General features: G+C 52.5%; 1 protein-coding gene, 2 long non-coding RNA genes and 1 other non-coding gene across 4 annotated transcripts in view; 2 read left to right on the top strand and 2 right to left on the bottom strand.

The window, feature by feature from the left end:
- LOC115503866 overlaps positions 1-2,450 on the top strand; it is a 4,087-nt gene extending 1,637 nt beyond the window's left edge. Inside the window, exon 3 of the long non-coding RNA XR_003965524.1 lies at positions 2,363-2,450. This is a non-coding gene — a long non-coding RNA (uncharacterized LOC115503866). The remainder of the gene's footprint in view (positions 1-2,362) is intronic.
- Positions 1-18,943, top strand: part of LOC115503869 — a 21,920-nt gene extending 2,977 nt beyond the window's left edge. Inside the window, exons 2-3 of the long non-coding RNA XR_003965525.1 lie at positions 3,937-3,941; positions 18,933-18,943. This is a non-coding gene — a long non-coding RNA (uncharacterized LOC115503869). The remainder of the gene's footprint in view (positions 1-3,936; positions 3,942-18,932) is intronic.
- On the bottom strand, positions 2,248-9,328 carry MRPL4 (mitochondrial ribosomal protein L4). Its single transcript, XM_030300271.1, has 9 exons — positions 9,016-9,328; positions 8,864-8,930; positions 8,627-8,777; positions 6,667-6,718; positions 5,598-5,715; positions 4,609-4,715; positions 4,402-4,511; positions 4,247-4,323; positions 2,248-3,119 (listed from the first exon to the last, which is right to left on the bottom strand). Exons 1-9 carry the CDS (start codon positions 9,070-9,072, stop codon positions 2,974-2,976), a joined length of 885 nt encoding a protein of 294 aa, XP_030156131.1. The 5' UTR covers positions 9,073-9,328; the 3' UTR covers positions 2,248-2,973.
- On the bottom strand, positions 17,066-17,138 carry TRNAK-CUU. The gene has a single exon. It is a non-coding gene; the product is annotated as a tRNA-Lys (tRNA).
- Positions 18,944-19,747: the final 804 nt, after the last annotated feature.

Here is a 19,747-nt window from a genome sequence, read left to right as displayed (position 1 = left end):
CTAAGCAGGCTCTGTGCTGTCAGCACAGAGCCCCATGTGGGGCTCGATCCCATGACGCTGGGATCGTGACCTGAGCCAAAATCAAGAGTTGGGGGTTCAAATGACTGAGTCACCCAGGCGCCCCCGTCTCTCTCTTTTCAGAAAGGCTTATTATAGAGAATTTCAAACACAGGCAATCATGGGTCCAACTGTCTCTCCTTCCTGCAAGGAAAAAGAAAAAAAAAAGCACTAATCCTCAGTATCTGGGAATGATTAAGATGAGGTTGGGGTGGGGGGCTGGCGGAACGAACTCAACATGACTGGTGTCCTTATAAAAGGGGGGAATCTAAGGCGCCTGGGTGGCTCAGTCGGTTAAGCGTCCGACTTCGGCTCAGGTCGTGAACTCACAGTTCATGGGTTCGAGCCCCACACTGGGCTCTCTGATGTCAGCACTGAGCTTTGGATCCACCCTCCCCTGCTCGTGCACATTAAGTAAACATTAAAAAAATGGGGGGGGGTGGTGCCCAGGGGCACCTGAGTGTCTCAGTTAAGTGTCTGACTCTTGGCTTTGGCTCAAGTCGTGATCTCACGGTTCATGAATTCGAGCCCCACGTCGGGGTCCACACTGACAGTGCAAAGCCTGCTTGGGATTCTCTCTCCCTCTCTCTCTGTCCCCCCCCCCCCATAAATACATAAACAAAATAAATAAACTAAAAAGGAGAAACCTGGACACATACACAGAGACATTGCCATTCGAAGATGAGGGCAGACCTTGGAATGACTACCAGCCATGTAACGTCAAGGTTTGCCAGCAGATGCCCAGAAGCCAGGGGAAGGAAGAGGTTGGGACAGACTCTCCCTCACAGCCTCAGAAGGAATCAACCCTGCCGGCACCTTGATCTTAGATTCCTAGCTTCTAGGACCATGAGACAGTACATTTCTGTTGTTTCACCTCCCCCAGGCTGTGGTACTTGGTTAAGACAGTGCTGGAAAACTAATGTGTACATATTCATACTGCCTCCTGATTATTGGAAAGCGCGTTTTAGTTATCGGAGAGAGAGACAGAGACGGAGCACGAGCAGGGAAGGGGCAGAGAGAGCGAGAGGGAGACACAGAATCCGAAACAGGCTCCAGGCTCCAGGCTCCAGGCTCTGAGCTGTCAGCGCAGAGCCCAGGCGCCCCAATCAGGTCGTTTTCCTAATGCCTTTTTCCATCCTTGGTCTGGCTGGGGTCTCCGGTGTGGTGGGACAGGTTCTGACCCTTCTTTTCACAGTCTATGTGGGCAGAGGTTGGCCTTGCTATTGCCTGACCGCTGTAAGGTAGATAACTCCATGGCCTTACTTGTAGCTAGAAAGATCTAGAGTAGTCTGGGCACCATCAGAACAGCTGGGTCTTACCCGAAGCCTCGTGTCCCCGCGTGGCCGGCCAGACGCGCAGGGAGAGGTAGGTTAACAGTTTGGCTTTGGCCCAAGCAATGTTTTCCCACCCGCCCTCTGCACCCCTTCTTAACTACTGGCTCCAAGTGGCTTTTTTACTTAGTCAAATCTGGTGCTTTAAGGGATCAAAGTTTGTATCCGCAGAGGATTTTCAAAGAATGTGTTATGAGCTCTGAAGGCACTCCCTAGAGAGGCATTCCAGAGATGTTTTTGGCCAGGGGCAGCCCAGCCCATGGGTGGTCACTGCGGCCACCTGGCCTGGCCAGGCCTACATCCACAGGTGGCAGTTCTGGAGAACTTTAAAGAGATTGACCACATCGCAGTCTGTGTTAGGACTGTTTTTAAAGATTAACTGGGGGAGCAAACAGCAGACTCAAGAGTTAGGATACCGGTTTGGGGGGGGCGCCTGGGTGGCTCTGTCGGTTAACTGTCCAACTCAGGTCATGATCTCACCGTTCGTGGGCTCAAGCCCTGCGATGGGCTCTGTGTTGACAGCTTGGAGCCCGGAGGCTGCTTCAGATTCTGTCTCTCTTTCTCTGCCCCTTACCCACTTGTGCACTCTCTCATGACAATAAGTAAATATTAAAAAAGGGAGGGGGTGCCTGGATGGCTCAGTTGGCTAAGTGTTTGACTCCTGGTTACTGCTCAGGTCATGATCTCGTGGTTTGTGGGTTCAAGCCCCGCACTGGGCTGTACGCGGAGTGTGGAGCCTGCTTCAGATTCTCTCTCTCTGCCCCTCCCTGCTCGTGCTTTCTCTCTCAAAATAAGGAAATAAAACTTAAAAAAAAATTTTTTTTTTTAAATAGAAGAGAAAAAAGCATTAGGATACTGGTTTGGTGTTTAAAAAAAAACGTGTTTATTCACTCATTTATAGACCACATGGATTCAGACTCTGCTTAGGGGAAATCATTATGACAACAGCTCAGGTCTCCACTTCCCATTTTTAGATCCGGTTTTTAGACTCAAACCCACTGCTTGGCATGAAGGACCATGACCATTGGCACCACAAACCCCATCAGGGACGTGAATTCTTGGTGCCAGTGCTTGGGAATGGGGACGCACCAGGAGCGGGCTCCTAATGACAGCAGTGCCCCTGGTTCCTCGAGTCTGAGTTGCCCTGGGAAAGCTGACTGTGTCGCTGCTATCGACAGCCCTGAGGTTGTCCCCAGGAGAGGTACCCAGCAGCGCCTAGCGCTCCGGAAAGAGCTTGACTTGCCACGTGGAGTTATTTACAAAATGACAATGTGCTGTTCTGTTTCTCTCCTTTGATTAAAAAATAAAATTGGTCTTCAAAATGAAAGAGAAAATGGGGGCCAAAGTTCAGTCGGGCTGTCTGCCAAGTCGCCTCTTCCTGGTAGTGACGCCGCTCAGCCACTCTGTGTGGCCTTCAGCTTCCTACTGGGATGGGGGGGGTTGGGGCGGTGCGGCTCTGCCCTCACGGGGTGGGCACAAGGCTCCCAGGCCCGCCGGCGGCTTGGCCCGGCTCAGAGCAGGCGCCCGCGTGGAGCGGTCCGGGGAGAGGGCGGCCGATGGGCCCTGAGGTGCACAGGGTCACGGCTCAGGGGAAGTCCCGGTAGGGCAGGCGGAAGGGGTAGAGCGGCGTGTAGCGGGAGTCATGCCAGAGCAGCTTCTCCTCCAGGAAGGCGACCGTCTCCAGGGTCAGGACCAGGGTCTGGTGTTTGAGCATGCTGTGCACGTTCAGGCCTGGGGGGCGGGGGAAGAGGTGCAGTAGAGGCTGGGGTGCCCTACCACACCCGGGGTCCCTTTCCCTCCCGTATTCCCCTAGAGGCACCATGGTCTGGCGTGGGGTCACGAATCTTGCAATCTAGCTGCTCACTGATGGCAAGACCCCAGGCAAGGGACTGTCCTCAGCCCAACTTGTCATCGAGAGCCTCCTGCGTGCCTGGCCCTGCCCTGCGCTCGGGCTGTGATTCCCACCTCGTGCTGGGAGGCACTGACCATAACCACAGCAGATGTGTAAACAATGTACTGCGGGAGGCCTGTGCACCTGCGGTTAGTCGGGAGGTGGAGGGGGTGGGGGGGGATGGCCAGGGCAGGGAGAGGATGGGGCAGGTCGTGCGGGATCCTGTGGGCCTCGGGAAGAACTTGGGCTTTGACCCAGAGGGAGGTGGGACCCGGAGAGGGCTGGGGGCAGAGGCGGGAGGAGCTGGACTCAGGTCGCACGGGCGCCCTCTGGTGGCCGCAGGGGAGAACAGAGTGCGGAACGGAGCAGGAACCAGGGACCAGGGCAGAGGTGACCCCACCGGTCCAGGAGGGAGATGGGAGTGCTGGGTGGAAAGAAGTGGTCGAATTCTGGATATGTTTAAACTCAGAGCTGACAGGGGGAGGTAGTAGGGACGGGAGCAGAGGGTGACGGCATGCTCTGTGGCCTGAGCCACGGGAAGGAAGGAGTTCTCGTGCCAAGGTGCCTATGAGACCCCCACCCCCGACCCCGGAAGCAGCTGTCAGGGAGGCAGCCAGACCTCAATCAGGACACCAAGAGAGAGCTCTCGGGGCCGAGTCAAGGTAGTGACGGGTGGGATGGATCCCACCTCGCAGCCTCTCTAAGGAGCCAGATGAGCAGAGCCGGCAGCCCTCACGCTTACTCTGTGCCGAGCACCGAGGCCCGAGCTGGGACAGACGCAACCTCAGAGCCTTTCCTTAAGGGTGCCATTTTCCCGATGCTCCGTGTGGGCAAGCCGAGGGCTGGCTGGGGGAGGGTGGCCACTGCCCAAGGCCACTCAGCTGCTGAGTGAGTGGCAGGTATCGAACTTGAACTGGCCCATGGACTCTTGGGGGCCTAGGGGGAAGAACCAGGGCCCTCTGCTCACCGACGGCCGGGATCAGGTTGAAGGTCTTGAGCCCGGAGGTGGCGGCCACGGCGTTCTGAGGCATGTCCTCGTGGGCTCTGAAACGGAGGCCAGAAGGTGAGCGCGGCAGAGGACAGCGCCCAGCACCCCCACCCCCGCTCTCCCCGCACCCTCACACGTCCACCAGGAGCACGGAGTCCCCCCAGTGGCGGTAGCGGGCCAGCTCCGTCAGGTACTGGGGGTCCGAGGTGGGCAGCTCCAGGGAGTCCACGATGTGCAGGTAATCCTGTTAGGAAGAAAGGACAGTCTGAGCCCCCCGCGGCTCGGCCCCCACAGCCCACTCCCTAGGACCCCCGCGGCCCCTGGCGGGATCGGGCCTGTACCTGGGCCAGCTTGACAGTCAGAGCCACCTTGAGGCCCTGCACCCGCACTTTCATGGGCAGCATGTAGTAGTAGCTCGTGGGGCCCCGGGGGCCGTGGGCAATGCCTCCTGCAGAGACAGAGATGTGCGAACAGGTGAGGACCCCCGCTGGGCTTGGGGGCAGAAATCGGTCACGGTGGCTGGTGTAGGGAGGCTGCCCGCAGGCAAACGGAACCGGCGAAGAGGACAGGGCCTCGGGTAGAGATGGGGAGGGGATGTTGGATTGAGGATCACCTGGGACAGGTGACTGGGCCTCACTGGGCCTCGATTTCCTCAGCTGTCAAACCCTGAGTGGAGATCCTCTTCCGGGCCCTGGGAGTGCGGCAGGGAACAAGATGGACAGGAGCCCTGCCCTCATGTCATTCATATTCAGACACGGGCTCAACAGCAGAGGGAATCGGGGCTCTCTTTTCGGAGCAGCACGAGGAGTTGCTGGGGGTCAGGGGCCCAAAGGAGGTGAGGGAGGGCTTCCTGGGGGAGGCACAGCCCAAACACATCATAAGGATGAGAGGCATTGGCCACGGGAGGTGAGAGAGGACACGGAATCAGCTGTGTCTGGTCACAGAGGATGTGGAGGGACGAGGGGGGGTCTGCAGGCACCCGTGCCTGGAATGCCAAGGTAGGGAGCTCAGCCTTCCCACAAAGGCTACAGGGACTGGGAGGTTTAGGAAGAGCACCCTGGGTGCTGTGTGAAGTGTGGGCCACGAGAAGTGAGACGGGAGTTAGGGCCAAAAGGGGCTGTGGCCATAGTCTGATGAGAGACGCTAAGGCCAGAGCTGGGCAGGGCTGGGAAGGTGGACTCTCAGGTCTCTGATCCGCACATGGGCAGTGAGGTCCGTGGGCCTGAGTCCTGCTGCCCCTGCCCAGGTAGAAGGAATGGGACTGACGAGATATCACCCCAGATGTGTGCGCAGAATCACCCAGGGCCCCTCCCCTCCCTGCCCCGCTCACCTCCTCGCCAGATTGGGGAGCGGATGCTGCCATGCCTAGAACGCCCACTGCCCTTCTGTGGCCAGGGCTTCTGGCCCCCACCCTTCACCTCGGCCCTAGTCTTGGTCTTGGCGTAGCTCTGCAGGCACAAAGGGAGGAGAGGGTCAGGTTCCCGAGGCAGACACTGTCGCGGCTTAAAGGCACCAGGCCTGGGAATACAGCAGCGGGCCGGGTAGACTGGGGCTGCTGCTGGGGAGCCCGGCAGGAGGCACAGAGATTAGGGGGCCGGGACAAGCACACGGCACTTCGGGAGGGAGTGAAGGATAAAGAAATCAAGAGTTCCCTCATCCACTCCAGAATGTCAGCAGCCTCTCTGCTGCCTGGCACACAGCAGGCGCTCGGTAGTTTTTGAATGATTTCAATGTGGTGGCAACTGAAAGGAAGGTGTGGCATAGGGAAAGGTGTGTGCAGAGGCTCGAGAAAATCGGGGAGAGGTATGGGGTGAGGGATTTCCAATGCCAGGCTGAAGACCTCATTTCTAGGACCAGGGTGGACCAGGGAGGAGGACTCCCTAGATTTCTGAGATAAGCAGAAGGGAAACAAAGAGATCCTGATTGATAACGGCTTCTTCAATGCACTTGGCAAAAACTCCAAACTATTCACCATCGCTCCTGCTGACCTCTGTGACCACACGAGGCTCCCTTCTGTCCCTGCCGCAGGACTTTTGCATGTGCCGCTCCCGTTAGCGCCACTGCCCCCCTTTACCTAGTTAGCACCTACCACGCACCCGAGGTTAAATGTCTCTTCCTCTGGGACATCTTCCCTAATCATGTATTTACAGGCATGACTACTCGACTCAAGTTCACCTCTCCGACTAGACTACGAGTTTCGCGAGGATAGAGATCATGCCTGTCTTGTCCACCAGCACAGTGTCTCATCTAATGCACAATGGGTGTTCAGAAAACACCTGGCAAGTAACCCATCGGCGAATGGTTCAGGAGAGAAGAGAAGGCCTGAGCCTAGCAGTCCAGGAGCTTCCCTCGGCCTCCCTCCCCCAGCCTCCCCCCTCCCCCCCCCCCAAGGCACTCACAATTCTCTTGAAGTTCTTCTGCCAGATGGCAACCTGGTGCAAGATATCCATCCTGTGGAGAACGAACAGGATGTGAAAGGCCCCCTCCAACTGAAGTCCTCGCCACCTCACGAGATGCAAACAGGGGCTCCTCCCTTCAGTGCCAGGGCCCTGTGTGATCCGCCCCCCGCCCCCTCGGCCCCATCTCGCACCACCTCCAGGCCCGCTCCGTCTCCATTCTGTGAGTTGGGGTCCAGCCTCCATGCCTTTGCGCTCACTGTTCCCTCTGCCTGAAATGCTCTTCCCCTGGCTGGTCCCTTCTCGGCCCCAAACAACATCTCCGAGAGGAGCCTCCTTGCTAGGAAGAGGGCCACCTCTTCCTGCTTCTCCCAGTACCTTACTCTCTTCCTAGGCTTCCAACTTACTCATTGCCACCCTCTTTATGGGCTGCTTTGCCTCTCTAGCCCTGTGACCCCATTCAGTAGACATTGGTCACAGGCGTGGTCATCGAACGCCTGAAGTGTGGCCAGTGCCACGTGTTGCAATGACGATATTGTAGACGCAGCAGGTTAAAGAAAATAAATCCTTGTTTCTTCCTTTTTTTTTTAAACGTGGCTACTAGCAAAATTTAAGTTATACGTGTGACTGACGTTACGTGGCTACATCGGACACGACTGCCAGGGTAGTCTGCCAGGGGTTGGCAAACTATGGCTAGTAGGCCAAATCTGGCCTGCTGCCTGTTCCTGTCAATATGTTTTACTGGAACACAACTCCGCTTTTGCTTACAAACTGTCTGTGGCTGCTGTTGCGCTCCACCACAGAGATGAGTAGTTGCCATGGGGACGTTATAGCCTGCAAAGCCTAAAATATTTTCCTATCTGGCCCTTCACGGGAGAAGTTTGCTGACCCCTGCTCTAGACTGTAAACAACATTGGCAACCTTGGCGCTCATTCACTGCTGTATTCCCAACACCTAGAATGGAATCTGGCACATAGCAGATGCTTCCTAAGTATTTATAGAATAAGCAAAATATGTTGTTTTTAATTTCTTTAAGTTTATTTATTTTGAGAGAGCGCACGGGGGGGGGGGGCGGGGAGAGAGGGAGAGGGAGAGAGTGAGTGAGTATCCCAAGCAGGCTCTGCCCTCTCAGCGCAGAGCCCAGCTCAGGGCTCAAACTCACGAACCGCGGGATCATGACCTGAGCGGAGATCAAGAGTTGGATGCTTCACCAACCGAGCCACCCAAGTGCCCCATGTTGTTTTAAATTTAATTTTGTCACCCTCTACTAGATTGAGACTTTGAGACTCTGGAAAAGTAGGGGGCAAACCATACCAATACCAGTAATAGTAATAAATAAACAGCACTTATCATGTGGCAGATATGATGCACTTCAGAGGTATCATATGCTTTGGCAAGCCATAACCCAGCCCAAGGAGTCGGTCCACACACGGTTGAGATCCTGGCTCTAAATCTTACAAGCTGTGTGACGCCAAGCAAATTTCTTAACCTGTCTGTGTTCTCGGTTTTCTTATCTACAAAGCAGGAATAACTGAACCCAGGGTTGCTACGACGGTCTGCTTAACCAAACTGCAAATAGGCTATTCCAGGCACATAGAAAGGGCTTAACCATCGTCACGCTCATTTTTACAAAACTCAATTAACAGCAACGATAATCAATGTATCTATAGAACTTCTGCTGTGCCAGAATTAACTCGCTTCATCATCACAGCAAACTCTTGAGGTTTCACAGAATGGGGACACTGAAGCATAAGAGGGGAAGGCAGGATATGAACTCAGTCACCTAACTCCTCGGAGATGTTACCTCTTAGATCTCAACCTCACACAACTCTGTAGCTGGGAAAATCATCATATCCCTCTTTGGCAGGTGGAAAAACCGAGGCTCGAGCCCAGATCATCCTGATTCCTAAAGCCCCGCGTCTCATCCCTCTGGCACTCAGTTCACCATTTCACTCTCACTCACCTGGGCGCCGTGGAGAAAACGTCGGGGTGCAGTTCGGCCAGACCCACACGCTCCTGCTGGTAGCCCCGCAGGGACTCCACCCAGGCCTGCACCGGACGCCGGGTCGCGGGGACCGGGAGCTCGCACCTGCGCAGCACAGGCGCCTGGGGACCTGAAGCGATTGGGAGGTCAAGGGTCAGGACCGAGCGTCAGGGCTCCCGGTCGCCGCCCCTCCTAGGGCGACCCTGACAACCTCACCCGCGCTAACTACTGCCTCTGGCTTCGCCACCGGGTGCACTGCCTCTTCCGCCAGCGCGTTCAGGCCCTGTAAACCGTGCACGAGAGTGAACGACGACGCCCGGAACCTCCAACCTTTGTCCTCCCATCCCGTCCCCAGTCTCGGGCCTCACCCGGCAGCCGGTGGGCCGAAGCCAGGCCCGCGCCCCGGCCCGCACTAGCTGCAGCATTGTCCCGCAGCCCCCCACGCGGAGAGGTCACGGCTCCTCTGGGTGTGCGCGACGCCCGGTGATGACATCACTCCCGCGACACCGCCCACCTCGCTCGGCTCGGCGCTGGAAAGCTGAGTATGCAAGAGCGAAGACGGCGGGGCCTGGCCCGGCGTGCCTCCATCTCCGCCCCAAGACTAATCCCCAAGGCCCAACTTTCACGCCTGGCCTAAAGGACCCTCTGCGACCCCTGGAAACGCGACTTGCAGCAAATAGCCGCGCCCCCTGCACACGCCCAGCTCTTCTTGGGGTCCCGCCCCCTAAGAGCAGGAATCCAGCCAATGAGACCTCCGCGCCGAAAGGCACCCTCCTCGTTCAGCCAATGAACGTTAAGCCTGGCACAGTGGCCCCGCCTATGGCTGGGCGGTTCTGGGGCAGGCTTTAAGAGAACATGACCAATAACCGTTACCCTTTTGGTGTCGGTCACGCCCTCCGTGCCCCTCCGCGTCCCATGTATCTTCCTAGAATTTCTGAGGTGGTTTTGGGGTTTCCGATAACGTGCTTTTGTGTGTTTAAGTGCAGGGCCTTATCTCCCACAGAAAGCTCTTAGGACTGAGCCTGTGGGACCGTGCCTCTCCTCTCAGATCCCCCAGAGCAGGGGTATGTTCCCTCTCAAACCAAAGATTAGGTCTGTCTTCTCCGCCTCCTAGGCCAGGGTGCGGTCCACTGTCAGACCGCTCTCCGAAAACAGAGCGAAGTGGGGAGTCCGCAGATCCTGGATTCCCTCCCTCGTTGCGCATCCTTACAACCGAAACGCAAATGTTCATTTTTAGGTTCTTGGCCACTTTCCCCGCGCGACCTCCAGAGGGCGTCACGAACCCCTCGCTTCGCTGCCTCGCCAAGTCTGAACACCCGGCTGCCAGGGTGCCCTGGACCAGGAGGGGAGCTCAGTGGCCTAGAACGTGGTCTGGGAGCCAACCTCAGTTTCCTCATCTGGAAAATGGAGAGGTCATGAGACTTCAATGAAATGTTGAAGGCCAAGCCCTCCATGCCTTGCACAAAGTGAACACTTAAAGGGGTATTATTATTGTTATTATTATTGTTATTGAAGGTAAGTTTTGTCATCAAAACAAGGCAAGAGCCAAGGCAGGGATGAGGGGGACCCCAGAAGACTTGAATGCTGTGCTAAAGATGTGGGCGCTTTTTTTTTTTTTTTTGCATCTGATATGTATCATAGATATTTTTGTGTAATAGCAACAAAAATTTACAATGTATTTCATTGTGTACTTTATCCCTGCTAGAATAATTGTGGATGTGAATTTAAAGCTCCACCCACCTTGTAATTGAAAAAGGTCTTTAAATCCTTCATGTTGTAGAATTTTATTCATTCATTTTATGTTTGTGTAGGTGACTCACACACCGGGTAAAGAAAATGTGAACAATTACAAGAGTATAACTAGAATGAAATGTCTCCTCCAGTCTCTGACCTCTGCCCCTCCCTGTTCTCTCCCAAAAGCCGCTACTACAGCTATGTGTCTCCTCCCAGAACCAGTTTATGATTTCAAAGGCAGATTTACAAGTCTGTCCTCTGCCGGGAAGTTTGGGTTTCATGTAGCAAACGATGGAACAGTACTTAGTTGCTTAATGATTTATTAGGCACCTACTGTGTACTGTGTAGGTAAATCCAGCAGACATTAAGATACAGTGCAGTGCAGAAGACTGAAGAATCAAAACAGGGGAAGGAAGATCTACAGGGTCTGTGGAAGCCCAGAGGAAGAACTCCTCACCCCTGGGGGCAGGGATCTCAGAGGTGAATTCCCTAAAGCTGTAACCTGAGAGCTAAGGTTTGAGGGTCCATCAGGAGTTCATCCAGAGGAGAAAAGGTGTTCCAGACTGAAAAAACAGGATTCCAAAGGCCAGGGTGGGGAGAGGGTGGCAGGGCTCAGAGGCGGCCGGCTGGACCTTCCTGATGGCAACTCCTTCAAGTTGAACTTCACACTGTTCCTTCATCCTGGAACATACTTTTCCCAGGGCTCCACATGGCTCTATCTCTCACCTCCTTCAATTCTTTGCTCACACGTCACCTCCTCTGAGAAGCCTGTCCTGAACACCCTATTCAAAACTGTAACCCCCACTCCTGGCCCTTATCCTGTCTTATTTTTTTCCCACCGGTATTTATCTTCTAACATCCTCTGTAATTTCCTGGGTTTTCATGCTTTTTCTCTGTCTCCTCCATTAGAATATAAACCCCCAGGACAGAAATTTTGCTCTGTAACACAGTAGGGGCTCAGGACGTGTTTCTTGAGTGGATTCCTTTCCTAATCATCCTGTTGCAGGGGTCTTACCAGAAACACAGAAAGCCCTCCCTTTGTCTCCTGGGTCTCAAGATCTCCATTCCCCTGGATGCCACAGGCACATAAGGTACAAGAAAAAAAAAAAAAAAGATCATTTACCCAATGACACTGTAGTCACATAGACACAGGTTCAAATTTAGGGGGTGTCGCTAGTTGGCTGGGTGTCCCTGGGCAACTGGTTAGCTCTTTCAGAATTTGGTCTCCTCATTCTTATAAGTGGGGTATACATAAACCCTTCTCTACAGAGCTGTGTGAAGGATCAGAGTTCTCTTTCCTTCCCTCCCTACTCCCCACAGTCTTTTTCCCACCACAGAAGGAGGCTGGAAACTCCTGCATCAAATCACGTCCCTCCTCTGCTCAGAACCCTCTCTCTAGGCCTCTCATTTCACTTTGAGCAAAAGCCAAACTCCTCGCTGCAGCCCACAAGGCCTTGCAGGTCCTGTCCTCCCTTCCTTCCACCTTCACCCTTTATCACTCTGTGGTTTAGGCCACAATGATCTTCTCACCAGAACCTGTCAATCTGATGCCAGCCTCAGGGCCCTTGCACTGCCGCTTCCCTCTCCCTGGACCTCTCTTCCTTAAATATCTACATGACTCACTCCCTTACCTCCTTCACATCTTGACTCAAATACCACCTTCTCAGGTGACATTGGGTCTAAGGTCACTGTTCCCTTCCTACCCCACATTCCTCATATGCCTTCCCAATATCATTGTTTCTTGTATATCTTCCACATTCTGACAGATCATATCATGTTCTTCTTTGTCTTGATTCTTGCCTCCCCTCCCCCCCCGCCCCAACACTAGAACATCAGCTCCTGGAGGACCAGGTCTTTATTTCTTTCACTGCTGGGCCTCATTGCTAAGAAGGGTGCCAAGCACCCGGTATGTTCTCAGTACATAGTAACGGATGGAACCAACGTGGTGTAGAGAAAGAAGTTTGCACAGGAATCCCCCACCAGCCTATTGATTGTGAGCCTTAATGAAAGAGAGGTAATGACCTTGAGACCTGCATACTGCAAGGCTCAAAGTTTGACCATTTTGGCCCAAACCTGGGTGGAGGTCAAAGGTTGATGTTTCTAGCCCACTCCTGTGGATCAAAGGCTCAATTGCAGGTGACCTCTGTCCCCAGTGGCGTGTGGCAGATGTCAGCCTTGCAGCCCAGAGAGGATCTCTGCTGGCCATGGGCATGATAGCAATTTAGGGAACCTACACCGGAAGCTGGAGGACCCCCTCCCCCAAACATCTGGCCGTTCCTAGTCCCCCAGGACTGTGCAGGACTTTTCACAAAGGCCGGAGGTCAAGGATGGAATATTGGGGGCAGCTGTCAGATAGGAGGTGCAGGGCATGGGTGCAGGCTTGATGGCGGGGCCTGACCTCCTGGGGAGAGCTGCTCCCTCATCACTGCCAGAACATCTGCTGTGTGTTCGTTTGCAGCTCAGTTTGTGGGTGATCGCCAAGCACCACGAGGAGTAGGGGGAGTCTCCCCTCGCAGCACGCCCCACTAGCCCCTGGGGATGGGCCTGATTTGCATAGACATTTCCATTGCCTTCGGTTCCCTTCAGTTGGATCCAGATGGGAAGTAGAGCAGAAAAAAAGGGGCTTGAACCCCTGGGCAGGGCACCTGCACTCTCCAGGCCTCAGTTTCCTCCTCTGTAAAATGGGACTATAATTACTCTTCCTCACGTGGTTTGTGTGAGCCGTAGGCCTGTGTGCCCTCAGATCATCCGTTCCCTGCTCTGCTGGGCCCCACGGCTCAGGGCTGCCCCTCGCATACGCCAGCTCCTAGCCCAGTGGCTTCTGCTCAGATTTAGCCAACGGCAGGCACTGAGGGGAGATCGGAGGGCGGGAGGACGGGGGCAGGGGGACAGGGTAATTCTCCCCATCTGCTCTGGCGGCTTCTCCCACTGGACATGGCCTCCCTACCTGCTAATTTCTAAATAGTCTAACCCTTTCCCCAACTTCGGTGTCTCATCTATGTAACCAAGCCCTGTGCTAAATCCCCTCTGTCTGAGATATTTCTAGTTTCCTGCGTAGACCCTGACTGATGTAAGGCAGCCGTGAGGCATTCGTGTTTTGTTTGTTTTAAGATGCAATTTATGTGTACGGTTCTTCAAGCTCCCACAAACACATATACTCACACAACCACTACCACAATCCACATACAGAACTGTTTCCACTGTGCCCCCCCCCTTTTTTGAAGTTTATTTATTTACTTTGAGAGACGGAAAGAGGAGTGGGGGAGGGGCAGAGAGAGAGAGGAAGAGAGAGAACCCCAAACAGGCTCCCTACGGTCAGCGCAGAGCCCGATGTGGGGCTTGAACTCACCAATCACGGGATCGTGACCTGAGCCGAAACCAAGAGTCGGGCCCTTAACCAACTGAGCCACCCAGGTGCCCCCCCCGCCCGGACCTTTTTTAAATGGTAACTTATTTCAAGAGAGAGAGAAGGGCAGGGGCAGAAAGATAGAGGGAGAGAGAGCATCCCAGGCTGGCTCCACACTTAGTGCAGAGCCCAACGAGGGGCTCGATCTCACGAACCGTGAGATCATGACCAGAGCTGAAATCAAGAGTTGGACGCGTGAGTCCAAGCCCCGCATCAGGCTTTGTGCTGACAGCTCAGAGCCTGGAGCCTGTTTCGGGTTCTGTGTCTCCGTCTGTCTCCGCCCCTTCCCTGCTCATGCTCATGCTCTCTCTCTCTCTCAGAAATAAATAAACATTTTAAAAAATTAAATTAAATTAAGCAAAAACAAACAAAAGAACTGACTGAGCCACCCCAGGGACCCCTCCACTGTGCCCTTTCAGGCGGTCCCCAGCTCCTGCCGGCCATGAGTCTGTTCACCACCCCTACAGTTTGGCCTTTTCTAGAATGTCATAGAAATGGAATCATATAGTATGTGGGGTTTGGCTACTTTCCCTCCTGATAACACACTGGAGATTCATCCGTGTTGTTAATATCCTAGTTCCTCACTTTGGAAGCCAGTGGCTGCAAAGATTATATCCTTGAGTGGTCTCCCGTGTAAGTGCTATACTGTGTCTATCCATTCTCTGGTTGAGGGAGCTGCTGTGAGCTTTGGGTGAGTTGATACTCGCAATGCACTCAGGACAATAACGGGTGCATTATATATAAGTCGGCTCTTATTACTATGCTGGGGGTGGGCCTGCTGAGGAACAGACCTCTGACGCTCCCCTCTCCCCTAACCGCCTGCCTCCCTCTTCCAGAAGAGAGGGCCCCCCTTCCTAGGCTGGAAGGGCCAAGACTGTATCTGCCGTGGATGCATCAGAGGTTGGCTTCCAAAGGGAACCTTCCCACCCCATCCCCGAAGCTGAGAGTGGGCCCCGAGCCTATGGGCGAGACCAGGCGGCTGCAGCCCCAGTGTCTGCCAAGATCAGCATCTGGAAAGCTTCTCTGCAGTTGGGGCCCCTTCCCCCAGCGCTGTGGTGATGACGAGAAGCTTGGGACCCGTCTCAGACACTTCTCTTCACGAAGTTCCTCCGGCCAAAAGCCAAGAGCTGGGGGTTGGGGAGGACAGTGGAGGCCCAGGGAGGCTGGAGGGATCAAGGAGAAGAATGTTCCGCATCTCACCAGCGATGGGATGTGGTCCAGAGCGGTAAGCGAGTGGTAAGCACTGCCCTTCTGTTTCCACCCACTGGGGCAGGGATGGGGGCCACTGCCTCGGAGCCAGGGCGGGGACGCAGGATGAGCAAGAGGGCAAATCCCACCACTGCTGCTTTGGTTCCGTCATCTTTAAAATGGGGAGATGAGGAAAAGGCAAAACTATGAAGGCAGTAAATGGAGGGGTTTGCCGGGAGTTAGTGGGGAGGGGGGCACGAGGAGGCCGAGCACAGAGGATTCTTAGGGCAGTGAAACTACTCTGTGCGACACGGTGGCTACATTCACTATGCGTTCGTCTGGACCCAAGAGCGGACGCCAGTGTAAAAAAACCATGGACCCTGGATGACCCGTTGTGACAAATGGGCCACTCCGGGGGGCATATGCAAGTGGGAAGGCTGTACCTGTGTGGGGGCAGGAGATATGTGGGAAGTCTCTGTACTTTCCCCTCAGTTTTGCTGTGAACTTAAAACTATTCTAAAAACTAAGGTCTATAGGGGCGCCTGGGTGGCTCAGTCGGTTGAGCGTCCGACCTGGGCTCAGGTCATGATCTCGAAGCTGGTGAGTTTGAACCCCGCGTCCAGCTCTGTGTGCTGACAGCTCGGAGCCTGGAGCCTGGAGCCTGGAGCCTGCTTCTGTGTCTCCTTCTCTCTGCCCCTAACCCACTCACATTCTGTCTCTGTCTCTCTCAAAAATAAACAAACATTAAAAAAAAAAAAACCCTTAAAAATAAGGTCTATTAAAAACAGTGGGATGATGGGAAGAATAATACCACCTTGCTGGAGGCGTGACGATTCGAAGCGTTGCGCCCAGTGCGGTAGTCTGTGTTGCGGGGAGCGTTACCCATTATTGTCAGGGGCCCTGTAATTAGAGGAGGCTGGTCCAAGCTTCTTCCTTCTCCTCTCTTCCCCTGCCTGGGAGCTCCCCAAGAAAAGGGGGCCCCATTTCGCTCATTCCTCATCCCCCCCCTTCTCTCATTCAGGGGCCCCCTAGGCAGGGCTCTGCTTTCCCCTTGACCTCTCAGACCATCAGGAAGTCTAGGCTTGCAGTGCTTCCCAGTTCTCTTTCCAAAGCCATTCCCTCAGCTGACCGGCAAGACCTTGAGTTGACCCAGAAGCGGGAGGTGGGGGGTGAGGGGGAGGCGGAAATTGTCTGTTGGTGTATCTGCGCGTCCCTAGGGACACCACCTTTGTCTAGGAGCCATGATCCCCTTACAGACAGCCGGATATGTCTGTGGCCTTGATATTCCCGCCCACTGCAGGTCCCTTGGGGAGGTGTGGCAAAGTGCTGAGCCAGCCGGGGCAAGTGGGGGGGGGGCACTTCCTCCCCAGCATTCAGGTCCCCACAGGGCTGAGATTTCCGCTCTGATAGCTCCCTGGTGAGGAGAGGACCCAGTTTTCTTTGTGTTTTGTACCCCGTGGGTTGAACACCTGGTTTCTAGAGGTTGTGCGAGCAACACGCAATACACATCACTCAGCAGGGGTTTCAGTGAGGTTTTGCTGAGGTCTGATGGCCCCCAAGATCTGGCCTGGCAGTGACTGGACGCCGAAAATGAGCTCAGGAAAAGGAGCATTTTCTGAGTTCTCTTATCTTCCCATCAAAGCCCTGCCACCTTTGTTAGAACTGTCTGGCTTGCCTCCTCCGTCAGACTGTCAGGTTTAGAAACCAACAACGGGGCATAGCCAGAGCTAGTACTGAGGATTCTATGAATATATATGCTGCATACATATACATATACACATACATATACATAGCATAATATATTGATTTTTTCTTTAAAAAAAACTTCTTTAAAAATGTTTATGTATTTTTGAGAGACAGAGAGACAGAGAGACAGAGACAGACAGAGACAGAGTGCAAGCTGGGGAGGGGCAGAGAAAGAGGGAGACCCAGAATCCGAAGCAGGTTCCAGGCTCTGAGCTGTCAGCACAGAGCCGGACGTGGAGCTCAGACTCACAAACCGTGAGATCACGACCTGAGCCGAAGTCAGACGCTTAACCGATTGAGCCACCCAGGCGTCCCTTCTTTTTTCTTTTTTTAAGTAACCTGTATGCCCAACGTGGGGCTTGAACCCAGGACCCTGAGTTCAAGAGTCTCATGCTCTACCAACTGAGCCAGCCAGGTGCCCCAACGTATTGCTTCTTAATGCTCATTTCTTTATTAATAAGCTAAATATATTGTTCTTTTTAAAAAGTTTATTATTAATATAAATTTATTTAATAGCAAGATGTTGAATAATATCAGTACGTTTATTTGTCATGTTATTACTTATAGTATTGGTAATATTTATTTTTTTTATTACAAGAACAATTTTATGACTAGAAGTCTGGTGACTTGTCACCTATTTGATTTTTCATGCCCTTGCCAATTTTTTTAAGTTTATTTATTCATTTTGAGAGAGAGAGCACAAGCAGGGGAGGGGAAGAGACAGAGAGAGAGAGAGACAGAGAGAGAGAGAAAATCCCAAGCAGGCTCCATGTTATCGGCATGGAACCCAACTCGGGGCTCAATCCCACAGAATGTGAGATCATGACCTGAACCGAAATCAACAGTCGGATGCTCAACCGACTGAACCACCCAGGTGCCCCTCAATTTTTTAAATTGGTACCATGAACTAAAAATTTCAAACAGTCCCCCAAGGGTACACCATAAAAATCTGGCCCCTCTCACCTGTTCCCCTGCCCCCAGCTCCCTGCCCTGAGGGTAACCGCTGTGACCACTGTCTTGTGCCTTCTCCGGGAGGTGGCCCGTGGGCCCGCAGGCAAATGTGTGTGTATTTATACAGCCCTTATAAATACACCTGGCCGTGCAGGCCTACAATGCAAACTGATTTACATTGTGGTTTTTTTTCAACTTAATACGTTGAAGACAGTTTCAGATCAAGACTCCTCCATTTTTACTTTATAATAGGCAGAAATGGATCAATTTTAATTTCCTTTTTTGTTGCTTTGCTTTTCAACACTTTTTTATGAAGTATAGCATACATACAGAAGAGTGTACCAAACCTCTTCTTCTATTGGTTGCATTGTCTGCGTATCAAGCAGCCTTAATTATTTTTTAATGTTTGTTTGTTTGTTTTGAGGTGGGGGAGGGGCAGAGATAGAGGGAAAGAGAATGCCAAGCACGGGGCTCCATGTCACGACAGTGAATCATGGCCTGAGCAGAAATCAAGAGTCAGACACTTAACCGACTGAGCCACCTAGGCGTCCGCCCCCCTGTTAATTTTAATTTCAGCTTTCTTGAGGTATCATTGACATATAAAACTGTGAGATATGTAAAGTGTACATCATGTTGATTTGATATATGTATACCTTCCAAAAGGATTCATTCATAGCTAGTTGGGGTGCCTGGGTGGCTCACTCGGTTGAGCGCCCAACTTCGCTCAGGTCATGATCTCACGGTCTGTGAGTTCGAGCCCCACATTGGGTTCTCTGGTGACAGCTCAGAGCCTGGAGCTGCTTCGGATTCTGTGTCTCCCTCTCTCTCTGCCCCTCCCCCACGTGTGGGCCCCCCCCCCCGGTCTATCTCTCAAAAATAAACCTTAAAATTTTTTTAATTAAAAAAAAGGATTCACAGCTAGTTAACTGACACATTGATCATCTCACATACTTATTTTGTGTGTGTGTGAGAATATTTAAGTTCTACTCTCTTAGCAAATTTCAACTGTACATTACAGTGTTAGCAAGCAGAGTCCCCACATTTTACATTAGATCCTCAGACCTTGTTCATCGTACAGCTGCAAACTTGTGCCCTTTTACTAATCTCCCCCTTTTACCTCCCCACCCCAGCCCCTGGCAACCACCACTTTCCTACTTTCTGTTTCTTTGAGTTTGACCTTGTTTTGTTTTGTTTAGATTCCATATATAAGTGATATATATTTTTCTCCTTGGTTTATTTCACTTTGTGTAATCTCTCCAGGTTCATCCATGCTGTCGAAAATGGCAGGATTGGGGCGCCTGGGTGGCACAGTCGGTTGAGCGTCCGACTTCAGCCAGGTCACGATCTCGCGGTCCGTGAGTTCGAGCCCCGCGTCAGGCTCCGGGCTGATGGCTCGGAGCCTGGAGCCTGTTTCCGATTCTGTGTCTCCCTCTCACTCTGCCCCTCCCCCGTTCATGCTCTGTCTCTCTCTGTCCCAAAAATAAATAAACATTGAAAAAAAAAATTAAAAAAAAAAAAAAAAAAGAAAATGGCAGGATTTTCTTCTTTCTCATGGCTGAATAAAATTCCATTATATATATATATATTATAATATATATGTTATATATAAAATAAAATATGTTATATAAAATATTATATAAACATGTTATATATTATATGTTATATATATAAAATTCCACTATATATATTTCCACTATATATATGTTTCCACTATATATTTCTACATATGTATATTTCATATATATATATGTATATCACATTTTCTTTTCTTTTTTTTAAATTTATTTTTTTTAATGTTTATTTATTTTTGAGACAGAGAGAGACAGAGCATGAACAGGGGGGGGCAGAGAGAGAGGGAGTCACAGAATCTGAAGCAGGCTCCACGCTCCGAGCTGTCAGCACAGAGCCCGACACGGGGCTCGAACCCACGAACTGTGAGATCATGACCTGAGCTGAAGTCGGAAGCTCAACCGGCTGAGCCATCCAGGTGCCCCTCTTTTCTTTTTTTTTTTTTTAAGTTTATTTACTTTTAGAAAGAGGGGGAATTTAGAAAGAGGGGGAATCCCAAGCAGGCT

This window comes from Lynx canadensis, chromosome A2, assembly GCF_007474595.2.
Source record: "Lynx canadensis isolate LIC74 chromosome A2, mLynCan4.pri.v2, whole genome shotgun sequence".
In the NCBI taxonomy this organism is placed as follows: domain Eukaryota; kingdom Metazoa; phylum Chordata; class Mammalia; order Carnivora; family Felidae; genus Lynx; species Lynx canadensis.
Note: the sequence above shows the minus strand (reverse complement) of the source record. Positions and strands in the feature narration are given on the sequence as shown.